The sequence below is a fragment of the Acipenser ruthenus genome, chromosome 3 (genome assembly GCF_902713425.1).
Source record: "Acipenser ruthenus chromosome 3, fAciRut3.2 maternal haplotype, whole genome shotgun sequence".
Taxonomy (NCBI): Eukaryota; Metazoa; Chordata; class Actinopteri; order Acipenseriformes; family Acipenseridae; genus Acipenser; species Acipenser ruthenus.
In genome coordinates this window covers 4,852,555-4,866,725 of record NC_081191.1, presented here as the reverse complement: position 1 = coordinate 4,866,725, position 14,171 = coordinate 4,852,555, and the positions used below count along the sequence as shown (strand labels likewise).

Sequence of the window (14,171 nt, the reverse complement as noted above, 5' to 3'; positions counted from 1 at the left end):
TGGATGCTACTGTATATAAATACTTTAAAGTCTGTAATCATAAACCTAATTGGTCATCCAATCAAATTCAGAGCATTCATTATCCCGCTATTAAATGGTTGCTAAGCTTCCAATCTTAAATTTAGTGTACTGGCGGAGTTTCAAATACTTGGGTGCAGTGCCCCCATCTGGACCTTAATGTCACTATGCAAATGTTCTTCGTTAGAAAAAAAACTAAAAACAATTAGTGTTATGAGAATCTCAAGCAAAGAGCATCATTGAGTTTGATAAAAAGAATCCTAGATTCCCACCCTCCACTGCTTAATTGATATGCAATTGCCTGTATTCTTCTGTTGTAAGTCTGAAAGACATAGTATACTAGTAATTGCTTTTCAACATAATACTCAAGAACAAAATATGAAAAGTAAACTGGTATACGTTTTTGTTTAGATTAATTTAGGATTGGCAGTATCTTTATATTTCCACTGAGCAGGGCTAGCATAATCAGTGGTAATTTAACTTTCCACATGTGTTTGCAAGCATGACTTAGGTTAGTGCATTCTTAGGGAGCAGTTCATTCAATGCAGATCCAGTTTGTTGATTGCCTATCCAGTCATTTGCCTATGAAGGTGATAGTGGTGATTGTGCCACACTGTGGGGTGGTTCTGTGATGTGAACATCTGTCCATTTTGGGTTATTATTATTGCACAGGTCTTAGGTCCATCTTATACTGTATCACCTTTGATATACGCTTTATAGACTGGAAGTGTATCATAATACCATAACTTTGTCTCCAAATACTATACACCATTTGTTTAACATTGTTCAAAATGTTGTTTTATTTTATGTTATGCATTGACATGGGCAAATAGATTTCATATAAGGTCTACACATACATTTTTGTGTTGCCTTAAATAACTGTTAGACACAGCCATAAAACACTTTTTTATTTATTTTTTTGAAATAAATAAAATCAATAATAAGGTCTATGAATGAGAAGAACAAAGTTAACAAGTGGCACTTGTAGTTAATTCTATTTATCTTTCTGTTCAATAGATATTATTTTTAATTTCCGAACGACGTATGTCAGCAAGTCTGGGCAGGTTATATTTGAAGCAAGATTAATTTGTATCCACTACGTAACAACATGGTTAATCATCGATCTGATTGCTGCCCTGCCCTTTGATCTCCTGTATGCTTTTAATGTATCAGTGGTGAGTATCGTCACATCTTTTTAATACGTCTTCACAAGTATTTGCTGCATATTACCATTAAAACCCGGAGGGAGGAATATTCTTTGTGTGCTAAATCTCTATATTTGATTACAAACAACTCCATTAAAAAAGTCAACTTTCCCACAGCATTACATTATTTAAATAGTCATGATGGAGGCTATTCATTATGCATAATCATCCTGGGAGCCAAGTCACGAAAGCACCTACTGTAGGTTGTGTGTATTCTGATCTTTTCTGTTCATTTGTAGTATAATTTATTAATTCTAAGGCATATTTATATAACAAGTGTTGAAAGATCTAGTGTTGCATAACTATTTCATATTCAACAGAGTGAATATATTGTATGGATATGACCTTGCATTCATTCAAGTCTTTTAACAGAAAGACTAGTTGAAAAGCACTGTTCCAGATCATGTTGCCTTGCTATGCAGATGCCAAGATTGATTTAAGGAAAGTAACCCCCAAAATTCAGCAGTTTAAAAATAATTTCCTTTCTAAATATTGTACTTGTTACAGAAACAAAATCCTCCATTAACGTGCCTGGAGTGTTGTGTTTATTTCACTCATAAAGATGCCCCCTTAGCTCAGTTATTACTTGGTTTCTAGGGCACTTTTGGTTGCGGGATATTCAGTTTCTCAGGGTATTTCACATTCAAATAAGTTCTTTGCACAATGCAAAAAAAGTATTAGTGAATTTGAGTGCATGTTTAAAAGCATTCTGATCTACCAGCTGTGGACAGCATTTGTCATTGAATGTAGAATCTGGATGTGTGAGATAGTCAAGTTCTTCTGAGACAGTGCTTAAAGATTATAACATTGTGATAGGGTAGCTCATGGTCAAGGCTGGCTAGTGGCAGGAATAGCAGAGGCTGAAGTTAAGCACTGAGATTGCACACTTTTATTGCAAAGTTTAAGAGATGCAGCCAAACACAGGATTATTGAAATCAAATATAATTTCACCCAAGATGAGGCTATCACAGTGAACTAAGAACAGCAAGAGCGCTTGCATGCTGAACCGAAACTTCAATCAGGAAAACCTGATAGAAAGAACAATATTTATTAAAGCTTAGACAACAAATACTATGTTATACATATTTTCATATCTTTGGCCTAACCCTTCAAGGTACCGCTGCCATAATTTAGTTTGCTGATAGTGGCGAGGCTGACTGTAGGGGGGCAGGATAGCTGCCCTCCCCTTTAGATGAAGCTAAAAAACAGGTGAGGGCTGGGGAGGAGGAGACAAAATCTGACGCAAAACAGAGACAAATGGATTGAGGTAATATATAAAGCGCTTTCTAGCTGATCATTGGCCGTGTTAATGGAATGACAAATGAGATACTAACCATTTGACTGACGAACGTCTGGTAATGGAGGCGCCTAATATGCTTGATGACTATGATTTAATTCTAGTTTAAAAGTGAGTTCCCTGCTTGAACCACCGCTTTGCTGAATGAACTAAGCAGATTTGTCTCATATGGTTCATCATTGGTACACTTTGGAATATATGGGGGTCTTTTTTAGGATGCTGCATTTTCTAGCAAGAGGCTAAAATCAACTTAGCCTCCTGAAACTACCCTGAAGCTGTTCAACATTTCCCAATTATAGGTCCTTCCTGAAGTCCCTTGCTGTTAACACACTTGCGCGGTAATCTACCTTGGGAGGATCTGATGTTTCACTAATAGGGACAGAATAGAACACTGTCATTTGTTGCAGTGCTGGAAGGTACAGGAATGTAACTAAACTGTTTCATAATGATTTAAACCGAACAACACTTAGTATTGAGTAAAAACTTAAATTCGTCTTATTCAAGTGTATTACTGTTCTTTGAATACAGATTATTCAGAATAATAAATGTGTGATTTGCTAAGACCATACAGTACAGTATGTACCATTTTTTGTGTTTATTATTTTGTATATCTTACTTTAGTTAATTTATTACAGACACTAGTTAGTGTGTTCTCTTGGTAACATTCACTTGATAAAATACACTAAATGTCCATTTTAAATTACTGATCAGGAGGACCGTTTCCTTAAACAAAACAAAAATGTAAGTAAGAGAAGTAATCATTTCAGGGTTTGATTTGACATGGCAAGTTAGAAGTTATGTCTTAAGCTTGACCGTATCATATATTAGCTTAAATCCTGCATGTTGCAATAAGTAATATTCCAGTTATTTATTTTGTCTTCAGAAATAAGCTCTTTCTTGTACAGGTTGAAGTCTAGAAGGTTGTCATGGCTGTACATCTGATAATATGGTTCACTCAATAGAAGTCACTGATTGCTTTTCATCTTATAAGCTTCTGAATGTCTGTTTCAATTTCCTCAGCCTTGTTGTGTATGGAGGAATCTCTGCTTGTTTTCATGTTAGCTCAATTAAATCTTCCTCTATGCAGGTACCAGGGTGAATGGTTTATTTTGGTTTCTACTGTGCTGCTGTATGTTAGTGCTACACACCAGAAATAAGTACACGAGACAAGCGTGATGATTCTGTTTCTATGTTAATAACTCATTTTTGTTATTGAATTTTAAATAACTTTTTTTTTTCATTTTTCATCACTTTTATGGGATGTTTTCTTTTTTTTTTTTTACTTGTTAGCTGCAGAATGTTACGACTGCTATTTATACTGTATGTCTTGAATGATCACTGCTATTTGAAAAGATGTTTGCTTTTTTAATGTTCATTGTTTCTTAGGCTTACAGAATGATATTATTGCGACTGCATAATAAAAGTACCCCCTTTTTATAATCAGCTAACTTTTGGAAACCCTTCATGTTAACAGTGCAGCCTTTTCAGTGATACAGTACTAGTATATATAGGTATAAGGTGGGTGATACAGTACTAGTATATATAGGTATAAGGTGGGTGATACAGTACTAGTATATATAGGTATAAGGTGGGTGATACAGTACTAGTATATATAGGTATAAGGTGGGTGATACAGTACTAGTATATATAGGTATAAGGTGGGTGATACAGTACTAGTATATATAGGTATAAGGTGGGTGATACAGTACTAGTATATATAGGTATAAGGTGGGTGATACAGTACTAGTATATATAGGTATAAGGTGGGTGATACAGTACTAGTATATATAGGTATAAGGTGGGTGATACAGTACTAGTATATATAGGTATAAGGTGGGTGATACAGTACTAGTATATATAGGTATAAGGTGTGTGATACAGTACTAGTATATATAGGTATAAGGTGGTATCTTCTTCTGCTGTTGCTAAATTATCTCATCCTTGTTCTTAATTACAATCAGTCCTGATTTTCATTGGATATTAACAGACATCTCATTTTTACCTTTTCAATTTTTTTTTTTCCTTACAGATGGTAATAAATATTATGACCAGTAATATTTAGACAAAAAAAATGAATAAAAGCATATGTATACTCGAAGCAGGATTTTCATGACATGAATCATGCTGTATGTGCCCTTCAGTAGGTGCAGTAGTGGCTTTTTGATTGTTCCATCATCCTCATGTTTGTAATACATTGATACATAGAACTGAATGAATGTTCATGGAGCATCCTATAAGTATACAACATTCCTAAAGAGACCCAACTGTGAATCTGCAGTTCTCTTACTTTGGTGTAAAATATTCAGTATAAAATGTAGTATTGTACTGTAGTTCTTCCACAATCATCCTCATGAGTGATATAAACACAGCTCTACGTAAAAATGAATGGGGTTTTCTGTGTATAAACCAAGGTTATTGTCTGTTTAAAACAAAACTTCACAGCTGAATTCAAAGAGTTTCTTTCCTTAGATCAAGCCTTGCATCAACACAGCATCATTTGGAACAGTGCGTTACTCCCAGTCATTTTGTCACAGGATTTTATTAAACAGCAGCTAGATTCCAAAGTGAGATCTGATTAAAAAAAACTCTGTAACATTGAATACACAAATGAACTCTCAATACATATCATCAGGTATTTTGTAGTGCTGTATATTTATTATTCAAAGTGTAAAATATTTGAAAGTTTAATAACTTCATAACCCTAAGAACAAAAGAAGTAAAGAAGAACAAAAATCAGTTAGTACTAAACTTGCTTTTTCCAAGCCATTTTAGTAAGCTTGTTTTTTCCAAGCCATTTTGGAGTTAAAAAAAAAGAACAAGATCTCCCGAGGCGGTCTACCAATTTACTCTTTGGAAGAGAGATTGGAATTTTACACTTTTAAAAATCAATTTCAATTTTTAACATGTCTTTTAGTGCACTTTTACAAGTTCTGAACACAAGACTTATTATAGCTTCAGCCTCTCCAATTATCACCCGTAATCCTTTACCATGACTTTGAATGGTTTGTTTCTACGCAGGTATCACTCGTTCACCTTCTGAAAACCATCCGTCTGTTACGGCTCTTGCGTCTGCTGCAGAAGCTGGATCGATACTCCCAGCACAGCACAGTGGTCCTCACCCTGCTCATGAGCATGTTCGCCTTGCTCGCTCACTGGATGGCATGCATCTGGTATGTCATTGGCAGGATGGAGATAGAGGCTAATGATTCTTTCTCTTGGGATATAGGTAAGCTTTTTAATTATTATTATTATTATTATTTGTTTATTTAGCAGATGCCTATATCCAAGATGACTTACAGAGGCTAGGGTGTGTGAACTATGCATCACTTACAACGTCACTTACAACGTCTCACCTGAAAGACGGAGCACAAGGAGGTTAAGTGACTTACTCAAGGTCACACAGTGAGTCAGTGAGTGAGACGGGATTTGAACGACATTAAGAGGTTTTTTTTTAATGTTGAATGCTGTGTCTTTCCTTCAGTACTGTATTTCAAACTCTCCGCAGCTGGAGCTACAGTACAGCGCGTTAGCATGTACACTTAGGCTGATGGTGAGCTATTATTTCTGAGAAACATTCAAAATCTGTGTAAGTGACTTAACTCAACTGCTGTATCACTGCATCACTTAAAGGTGCTGAACGAACGAGACAGGAATACCTGGCACTGAACTCTCATTGGGCACAGGGGCATGATGGAAACCAGAGTGACACTGATTTGATGTGGAGTCTGCAAGGTGGTTAAATTGCTCTGGTGGAATACGATTCCTTCAGTGAAGTTGGGGATAGATATCGTGGCAAAGTCTATTTATTCAGCACAGCCCATAGTTGTCCATTTTGCAACTGTACCTGTGTAACCATTTATGCAGTCTTACATACAGAAGCACCTGCCACCCCAAAGTGCTTAAATGAGTCTTTCCCAACGTTGTATAACTGTAGCTTGACTTGCAACAGGGAATTGCTGATGAATTAATCAAGCAGTCTTGGGACAGCCTATTTACACAAAAGTGTCACTACTTATTACAGGTGTTTTATTGATTTTTTTTTTGTGCAATCCCTGAATTTAGATAACATTTTGGGATACCACATCACTTGTCAGAAGGCTTACTGATTAAATGCCTAACACATCTTGGTAAAAGGATAACGATCTATCCAGGGATAGCAAGGGATTTAGTTAACAAGAGGTCAAGAATCGGTAACACGTCCCAATTGTTCTGTGTTTATTAATCTTTCCGATAAGTTGATACTTACTATAATGTATTATCAGTGCTCTGTTGAGATCTAGATGAATTAAGTTATTTTATAAATGTAAATTATACAGAAATGTGATACTTACAGTACAGGCGGTCTTTGACCTCTGTGTAGAATCCAGTTGCAGACTTGGTTTTAGACTGCAGGTGGAATTGTTGGCAATTCCAGTTTGATACTGGTTCAAGATGACAAGGAGTTTTAGAGGCTGGTTCCATGACTTGTAGAGACTGGTTTTACATTCAAGCAAAATAAACTTATAGGATTCTCTTTATCATCGTAGAGACATGTAGTTATATTCAAATGTTATAAACAGCAGTGGATTTAAATAACACCACTGTTTAAAAAATGTTCCAATCCCAAGGTCTGAAATCAAATATCCAACATTATCTTTCACGTTACTTTCTGTAAAATGTGAAGACAAAAAAACTATTTGTTAATATTTTAGTTATTTAAAGTGAATCAATAAGCAACCGTTTTTTATTTTTAAATGTGTGGCATAGATACTTTAAGACAGATGATGAAATTTCACCCACAAAACTCATCAGCAAACAAGGCTAATTAAAAAGCAAGACCAGAACAAAGCAGCTGCCAATGTATTTTAACATACATCTTTTAATTTGTCAAAGGTTGGCTTCATGAACTGGGGAAGCGTTTGGAATCTCCATACCATAATAATAACAGTATTGGCGGCCCCTCAATTCGAAGTGCCTATATTGCTTCCCTCTACTTTACACTGAGCAGCCTTACCAGTGTTGGCTTTGGAAACGTCTCAGCCAACACCGATGCAGAGAAGATCTTCTCAATCTGTACTATGCTGATAGGGGGTATGTCAATGTTTTTTTTCTAGAATATTGCAAAGTAAAAGCATGTATACCAGCATGAGACACCATGTACGTCCTCAAATGGAGAAATAATGAAAGCTCTTCTTATTTACTTTCACAGTGTGCAATACATAACAATACTTTGAATATGTTCATTCTTAGAATTAAACGCCTACTGCAAATTAAAAGTAGGTTAAATTGAGTCCATTGTAAACCCCTCAATAGGACTGTAATGGTTTCCAATTCTATTGTGACTTTCAATAGATTAAATAACATTCTGAATAAAACTTTTTTTTTTCAAATTCACTCCATCCTAAATATACCTACAGCAATCTTATCTAAATCTAATCCCTTGTGTACTTTGGATGAACCCTAAATATGTAATAGCTTATACAAGGGGAAATAAGCTTAGCACACAGACACTGTGTGAGGAATTGTAATTCTAGGAATGTTATGGATAAAATGTACAGGTGTTGGTGTTATTTGTAGTGCAATCTTTCTTCTAACACACCATCACATAGAAGTGTGATGCAGTCATCCTCCTAATAAGGCTAAAATAATCTTAGTGTAACCTACAGTATTTAAGTACATATCATCTAGTATTGAACTGGGCTTACATGCTTTAATCTTTGCTTGGTTTTTCTGACATTATAGAATTGAAATGTCCCCCCCCCCCCCCCCCCCCACCATCGTGGAATCTGCTTTGTTTTATTTTAAAAAAAAAAACTTAAACTTTGCAATTCCACTGCCATGAATGAAAGATGTTCCAGAGCCCTACTGTTCCCCAATCAGTACCCCAAACAGAGACAGGCCACCAGCCGGATGAGAATAGCAGCTCAGACCGCAGGGAATAGCGTCCTATCGACAAGCATTGGATGGCCTCCTAGTTGCAGCGATTAGAGGGTTCAAAATCAGTGGTGGTGTTGAACAGGCTGAATTCCTGAGAACAAAATTGTAAGAGATTAAACAAAGTACTTTGGTTTCGGTCTGGGCTGTCCCTCAGGTTTTAATGAACGTTTTTTAGGGAAAAGCTCTGCACTGGATTCCCTATGCATCCTTCCTGGTTCGTACCACCTCCCGATTACTGTGTCCAAAGTGACTTATCAAGGGAGTAGTAACATGCACATGTATTCAAAGATAGGAATGTGTACCTCTTTCTAATGTGGAGACATTTTAAACATACTACCTTTTACAAGTACACCATATACTGTATTAGTTTTGTAAGATACTGCATAAGAGTTTCCCAGCAGACCCAGTGTTTAAGTATATTTAATCATTAGAATTCAAGGCAGCAGTAATTACTGCTTGATAACTGAACGCTGTGACAATTAGCTGTTCTGGGAAAAGAAAGACTCTCTGTTATAGTGAGAATAGTAGCATAGAAAATCATTTAGATACCTCATGCCAAAGCAAGCTAGAATCTTTACCTACTGTGAAGTGAGCTGAGGGGTTTGTTATTCTAAAACCTGTTTCTTTTGGGACAGTGTTGGTGGATCTATCCATCTTGATTTACAGGAAAACAGTGTGCATTGGCTTCAAAACATACTGGATATATTTAATGGAGTTTAGCATTCTGCTATTGAGATAGTTGCTTTCCTCAAAGCCCCAATTCACAGAGCTCATTCGTAACTCTTATACCATGCAGGAAGTTAAGTGTAGGTGCAGAAGAGTAAAAAACTAATTGTTTCTACATATTTAAAATAGTTGTTTTGTTATGTATTATACCGCATTTTGTGTATAAGTCCCTATTGAAAGACTACACTTCTTTAAAAAGCAATAACACAAACAAGATGAAATGTATACAGTGCTATCTCCTCCTGCAAGTTGGGGGACTGGTAAACTAAGGTCCATATACAAAGAAGTAATGAAACAAGCATGTGTAAAATAGGGTTCATTTCCCAATTTTTTATATACTCCAAGACCAATTATATGCTGATAAATTAAAGGTTTGTAGCCTACTTTCTTGGCATAATACCCATTGTTTAATGTAAAAAGAGTACATTATTCAATGTAGGTATAGTTTTATAAATCCTTATGTTATTCTGTATTTAGAGGGTTAAATCTAATTCCTTGAAAATAAAAAGTATTGCAGCAGAATTGTTATTCATATGAAACAGATATTATGTGATATTAAATTATGTGAGAACTATTTTGTGATGCTTGACCTAGACCAGTTTCATTGTCACACCCTGAATAATATAAACAACATTTTGTGTTTTTCATTTAACAACTGCAGGTTTCAGTACCATAATACATATATTGTGCGCTTTCATAAATCTAGTGTTTGTTGACAAATGCAAAAAAAAAACTAAACATGGTTGTCAACAAATGGTTTGCAAGAACAAAGAAACAATGACCCTTTATTAAAAAACAACGCAGCTGGAAAAAGAGAACATGTACAGTACAAAGACAACAGCATGTGTCAGGTCTTTCAGCATCAAATTAAACACAGGTTATTCTGTCTGGGATCTTCATTGTGAACACCTTGGGAACACACCTGTCTGCGAAGCATGTTTTAGTGATGAAAAAATAAAACTTTTGCCAGCTGTCAGAATATTACTGTCATGGAAGCAGTAAAGCATGATACAGAATATTACTGGCATATGTAACAGGGCAGAGGCTGGAGCAAACCGGTTCTGATAGTTGATATATGTGATAAAATAAAGTTTACCGGCTATATGAAGTATCTTGTCATGGGTACTGTTAGTGAAATAGATTTTCTCAGATATTCTTATAATAAATTGACTTTTTGCAGAAAGAAACTATTTTATCTGTTTTCAAAGTAATAAACATTAACATTGACAGAGCTACATTACCAACAGCAAAAGTGTTTTATGGACAGTATGTTGAACAAAAAAGCCACACACCACTCATTTACCATTAAAATAACTGGAGTTTCTCAGTGTAAAAAGGAAGATATGTCAATATTAAATCTTTTCCAACTGTGTTTCTTTTGGTTAAAAATAAAGTTGAGGTATATAATACTTCAACGTTCATTGGATAATGTTCATTATAGTGGGGACGGCCTGAATACAACACAGATAAAGCCATTTTGTGCATGCTGTGAATATATGTAAACGTAAGAAACGAGCTTGGGTTTGGTGATTTACTCTTTTTATTCTTCCCCTGTCCCCAGCATTGATGCACGCACTGGTGTTTGGCAATGTGACTGCTATCATACAGCGCATGTACTCCAGATGGTCCCTCTATCACACCAGAACAAAGGATCTGAAAGACTTCATTCGGGTCCATCACCTGCCACAGCAGCTGAAACAAAGAATGCTGGAATATTTCCAAACAACCTGGTCTGTCAATAATGGAATAGATGCTAATGAGGTATCGCCAAACACTTTCCTTCATTTGGCATTAAAAAGAAAAAAAAATAATCTACCACTATATCCTGTAACCCTACGTTAGTGAACCCTTTAAGCAAGGGCAGGTATGTTTCAGATACTGCTAGCATTACTGTATGATAGCAGTCATTTTATTTAAAAAGAAAAGTAGACTGCCTGATGCAGCGTCAAGTCCCAGCACCCTGCCGCATGGTGCAAGCAATGAAGTCCTGCAAGTTAACAGTTCCGGAATGCAATACAGCCACAGACAAAGCCAGTCCGCCTGCACCCGTCACGACAATATATATAATATAATATATCTCTTTTTTTATTATGAATAATCAGCCATTATCCATTTCATATTTAATATTTGTTGTAAGTATCAATTTATGGTTTATCCATCTGTTTAAAAATCTTACAACTTTAGTATTTTAAATAATATTATCCCTTTGTAAGAATTGTGTGTCTCAATATTTTTTTTTTATCATAGTCAGTTATCATAAACTAAAAATCACAGATTGTTTGAAGTCAAACTGTTTATTGTTATTTACTTGGCAGCGCTCCAGATAAGCTGTGTAATGGGTGTTTTACGCATTGAAAAAATATTAACTACATATGCTATTTAAATTTAATGCATAATGATTATGTATAGCAATTTTGCTGCACAGCTTGAGTTTGTATGTTATAAAGCTTCTTGTACGTCGTTGGTTCTCGGCATCTCAATGGTTAATTGGGAATATACTGAATGCAGTAGCTAGAGAATGCCGGGACAGCCACTGTAAGTGTAGCCTGCTTGGGAATTGCAAGAAACACTTGGCCAATAAGTCTGGGTTGAATCCATTGACTTGCAATGCATGTTTGTGACTGGTGAATAAGCAACTGGATTCTGGATTTCTCTGTGCTGTCTTAGTCCCCCTTAACCTATTCTACCAATCTGTCAACCACATTTTTAGAAGGTAAATCTATATAATAAATACAATATTCTGTGTTTGGTGAGAATCGGGATGCTTTATACTGCTATTGCAAGGTGATCAATAAGGAATACAATATTATAGTGTCTTGTGGCAATGTGCCCCGCCCCTGTGTGCATTTCTGTGTTGTATGTTGCGTGTGGTGTGTTAATGTTGGTGTATAGATATGGCTGCACGGGATATAAATGGGTGTGTGCAGCACGAGTTATTTAAAATGTTAATTGTATTTAGACACTGGGATTGCACTTCACTTCACGTGCATTTAAAGTACTTTAATATGTGAGCATGAGGTTGCACATAATTAGTTCACGTGCTGGGATTCAAGTGAATAATTATATAGATGCACGTTTTACTTACTCTGGGTTGTGTGTTCGTGAGTGGAGAATGGGTGTGGCGAGGAGGTAAAATAAGCAAAAAGAATAATAATAATAATAAGTGTTTAAACTCACCGTGTTTGTTTGTCTGTTCATCCACTGTTTGTTTAAATGTTAGTCCGTTTTGTTTGTCTCTTTATTTTGGCCTCAAGTGCCGTGTCCTGTTTTTCTGGTTATAACCTTTTGTTTGTTTATTAAAATACTGAGTGCTGCCGCGACTCAGTTTCATCATTACTGCCTGTGTCCGTGTATTTCTCTCTGGCCTGAAGCTAGCCTGTCACATGTCTTTATAAATATATAGTATGTGCATGCAGGCCTTGTGTTTGTATATTCCATCTGCAGTGGTCAATAAATTAAATAGGAATAGTTGTTGTTTTTGTTTTTGTTGTAAGATCACGTTTTTGTATAGCAGTTGAATGCAAAAGTACAGTTAAAATGTAAGGTTGTAATTAATGCATACTGCATAAGTTAGAATTAAAGTACCTACAGCATTTATTGAAAGTGCTGCATTTTACTCACCCAAAATACATTTTACTCACACAGTGTCTGAATTGGAGAGTAAATTACACAATGACCCAAAATCTTATCTGGAGCACTAATCCACTTATCTTTTGAATAATGTAAAACAATTCCAATGTATTCTTCTTCTCCTTCTTCTTCTTCTTCTTCTTCTTCTTCTTCTTCTTCTTCCCCTAAAGCTTTTAAAGGATTTCCCAGATGAATTGCACTCAGACATTACTATGCACTTGAATAAGGAGATTCTGCAGCTGTCCCTGTTTGAGTCCGCCAGCCGCGGCTGCCTCCGGTCCTTGTCTTTGCACATCAAAACCTCTTTCTGTGCTCCTGGGGAGTACCTCCTGCGGCAGGGAGATGCTCTGCAGGCTGTCTTCTTTGTCTGCTCGGGTTCCATGGAGGTGCTCAAAGATGACATGGTCCTGGCAATTCTTGGTAGGTGAGCCCTGAATATCTTGTGGAAATGTTCTCTTGCATTGTCCAGTTAGTTTTTTTTTTAGATCCAGTCCATAGCTTTATAAACTGTAATCATTCTGTAAATCCTGAGGTAAAACTATAAAAATCAGAAAGTGTGGGTAGGGTGGGGATGAGGTTTGAATTAAAAGTGCCATATACCTGGCAAATAACGTGTCATAAAGCAACGTTTTTGTTTTGTTTTTTTTGTATTCAGAAAACAAACATTTACTTTTCAATCTCCAAACACACCCTTACATTTGAAACACCTCAATAATGGAACAACAAATATAGCACTGCTGAGAGGTGACTCTAATTAATGACTCCTATTCTGAAAACATTGAGTGGTGACACTCATTAATGACACCAATTCTGAAACCATTGACAGGTGACACTAATAATGATGCTTATTCTGAAACCATTGAGAGGTGACACTAATTAATTATGCTTATTCTGAAACCATTATTTACTCTTTCAGTGGGCTCAATTATTATTTCAGACAAAGGTAAAGAAATAAGTAACATTTCAAAAGTTGAAGTTGAATCATGATAATGGCATTGCTGTGGCATGTTACTCAGTAAAAATGGAAATCCCTTGTTCAGATAATTGACTCAGGAGTTTCATTATTACCTAATAACACACCACAGAAAAGCTATTATCCCTTAAACCTTAAACATAAATGTCATGATGCATTTGATCCAACCCATTAAAAGTAACATCTTAGCAACATATTATTATTATAATATTTATTTCTTAGCAGACGCCCTTATCCAGGGCGACTTACAATTGTTACAAGATATCACATTATACATTATTTCACATTATACAGATATCACATTATTTTACATACAATTGCCCATTTTTACAGTTGGGTTTTTACTGGAGCAATCTAGGTAAAGTACCTTGCTCAAGGGTACAACAGCAGTGTCCCCCACTGGGGA

The 14,171-nt window shown here is 35.9% G+C and overlaps 1 protein-coding gene across 1 annotated transcript in view; it reads left to right on the top strand.

Moving 5' to 3' along the window:
* The window catches only part of LOC117435691 (potassium voltage-gated channel subfamily H member 8-like), a 95,277-nt gene that overhangs the window by 39,302 nt on the left and 41,804 nt on the right, over nt 1-14,171 (top strand). Inside the window, exons 6-10 of the mRNA XM_034059046.3 lie at nt 1,036-1,193; nt 5,539-5,746; nt 7,393-7,590; nt 10,724-10,923; nt 12,963-13,212. Of these exons, the coding sequence (XP_033914937.3) occupies nt 1,036-1,193; nt 5,539-5,746; nt 7,393-7,590; nt 10,724-10,923; nt 12,963-13,212 (1,014 nt within the window). The remainder of the gene's footprint in view (nt 1-1,035; nt 1,194-5,538; nt 5,747-7,392; nt 7,591-10,723; nt 10,924-12,962; nt 13,213-14,171) is intronic.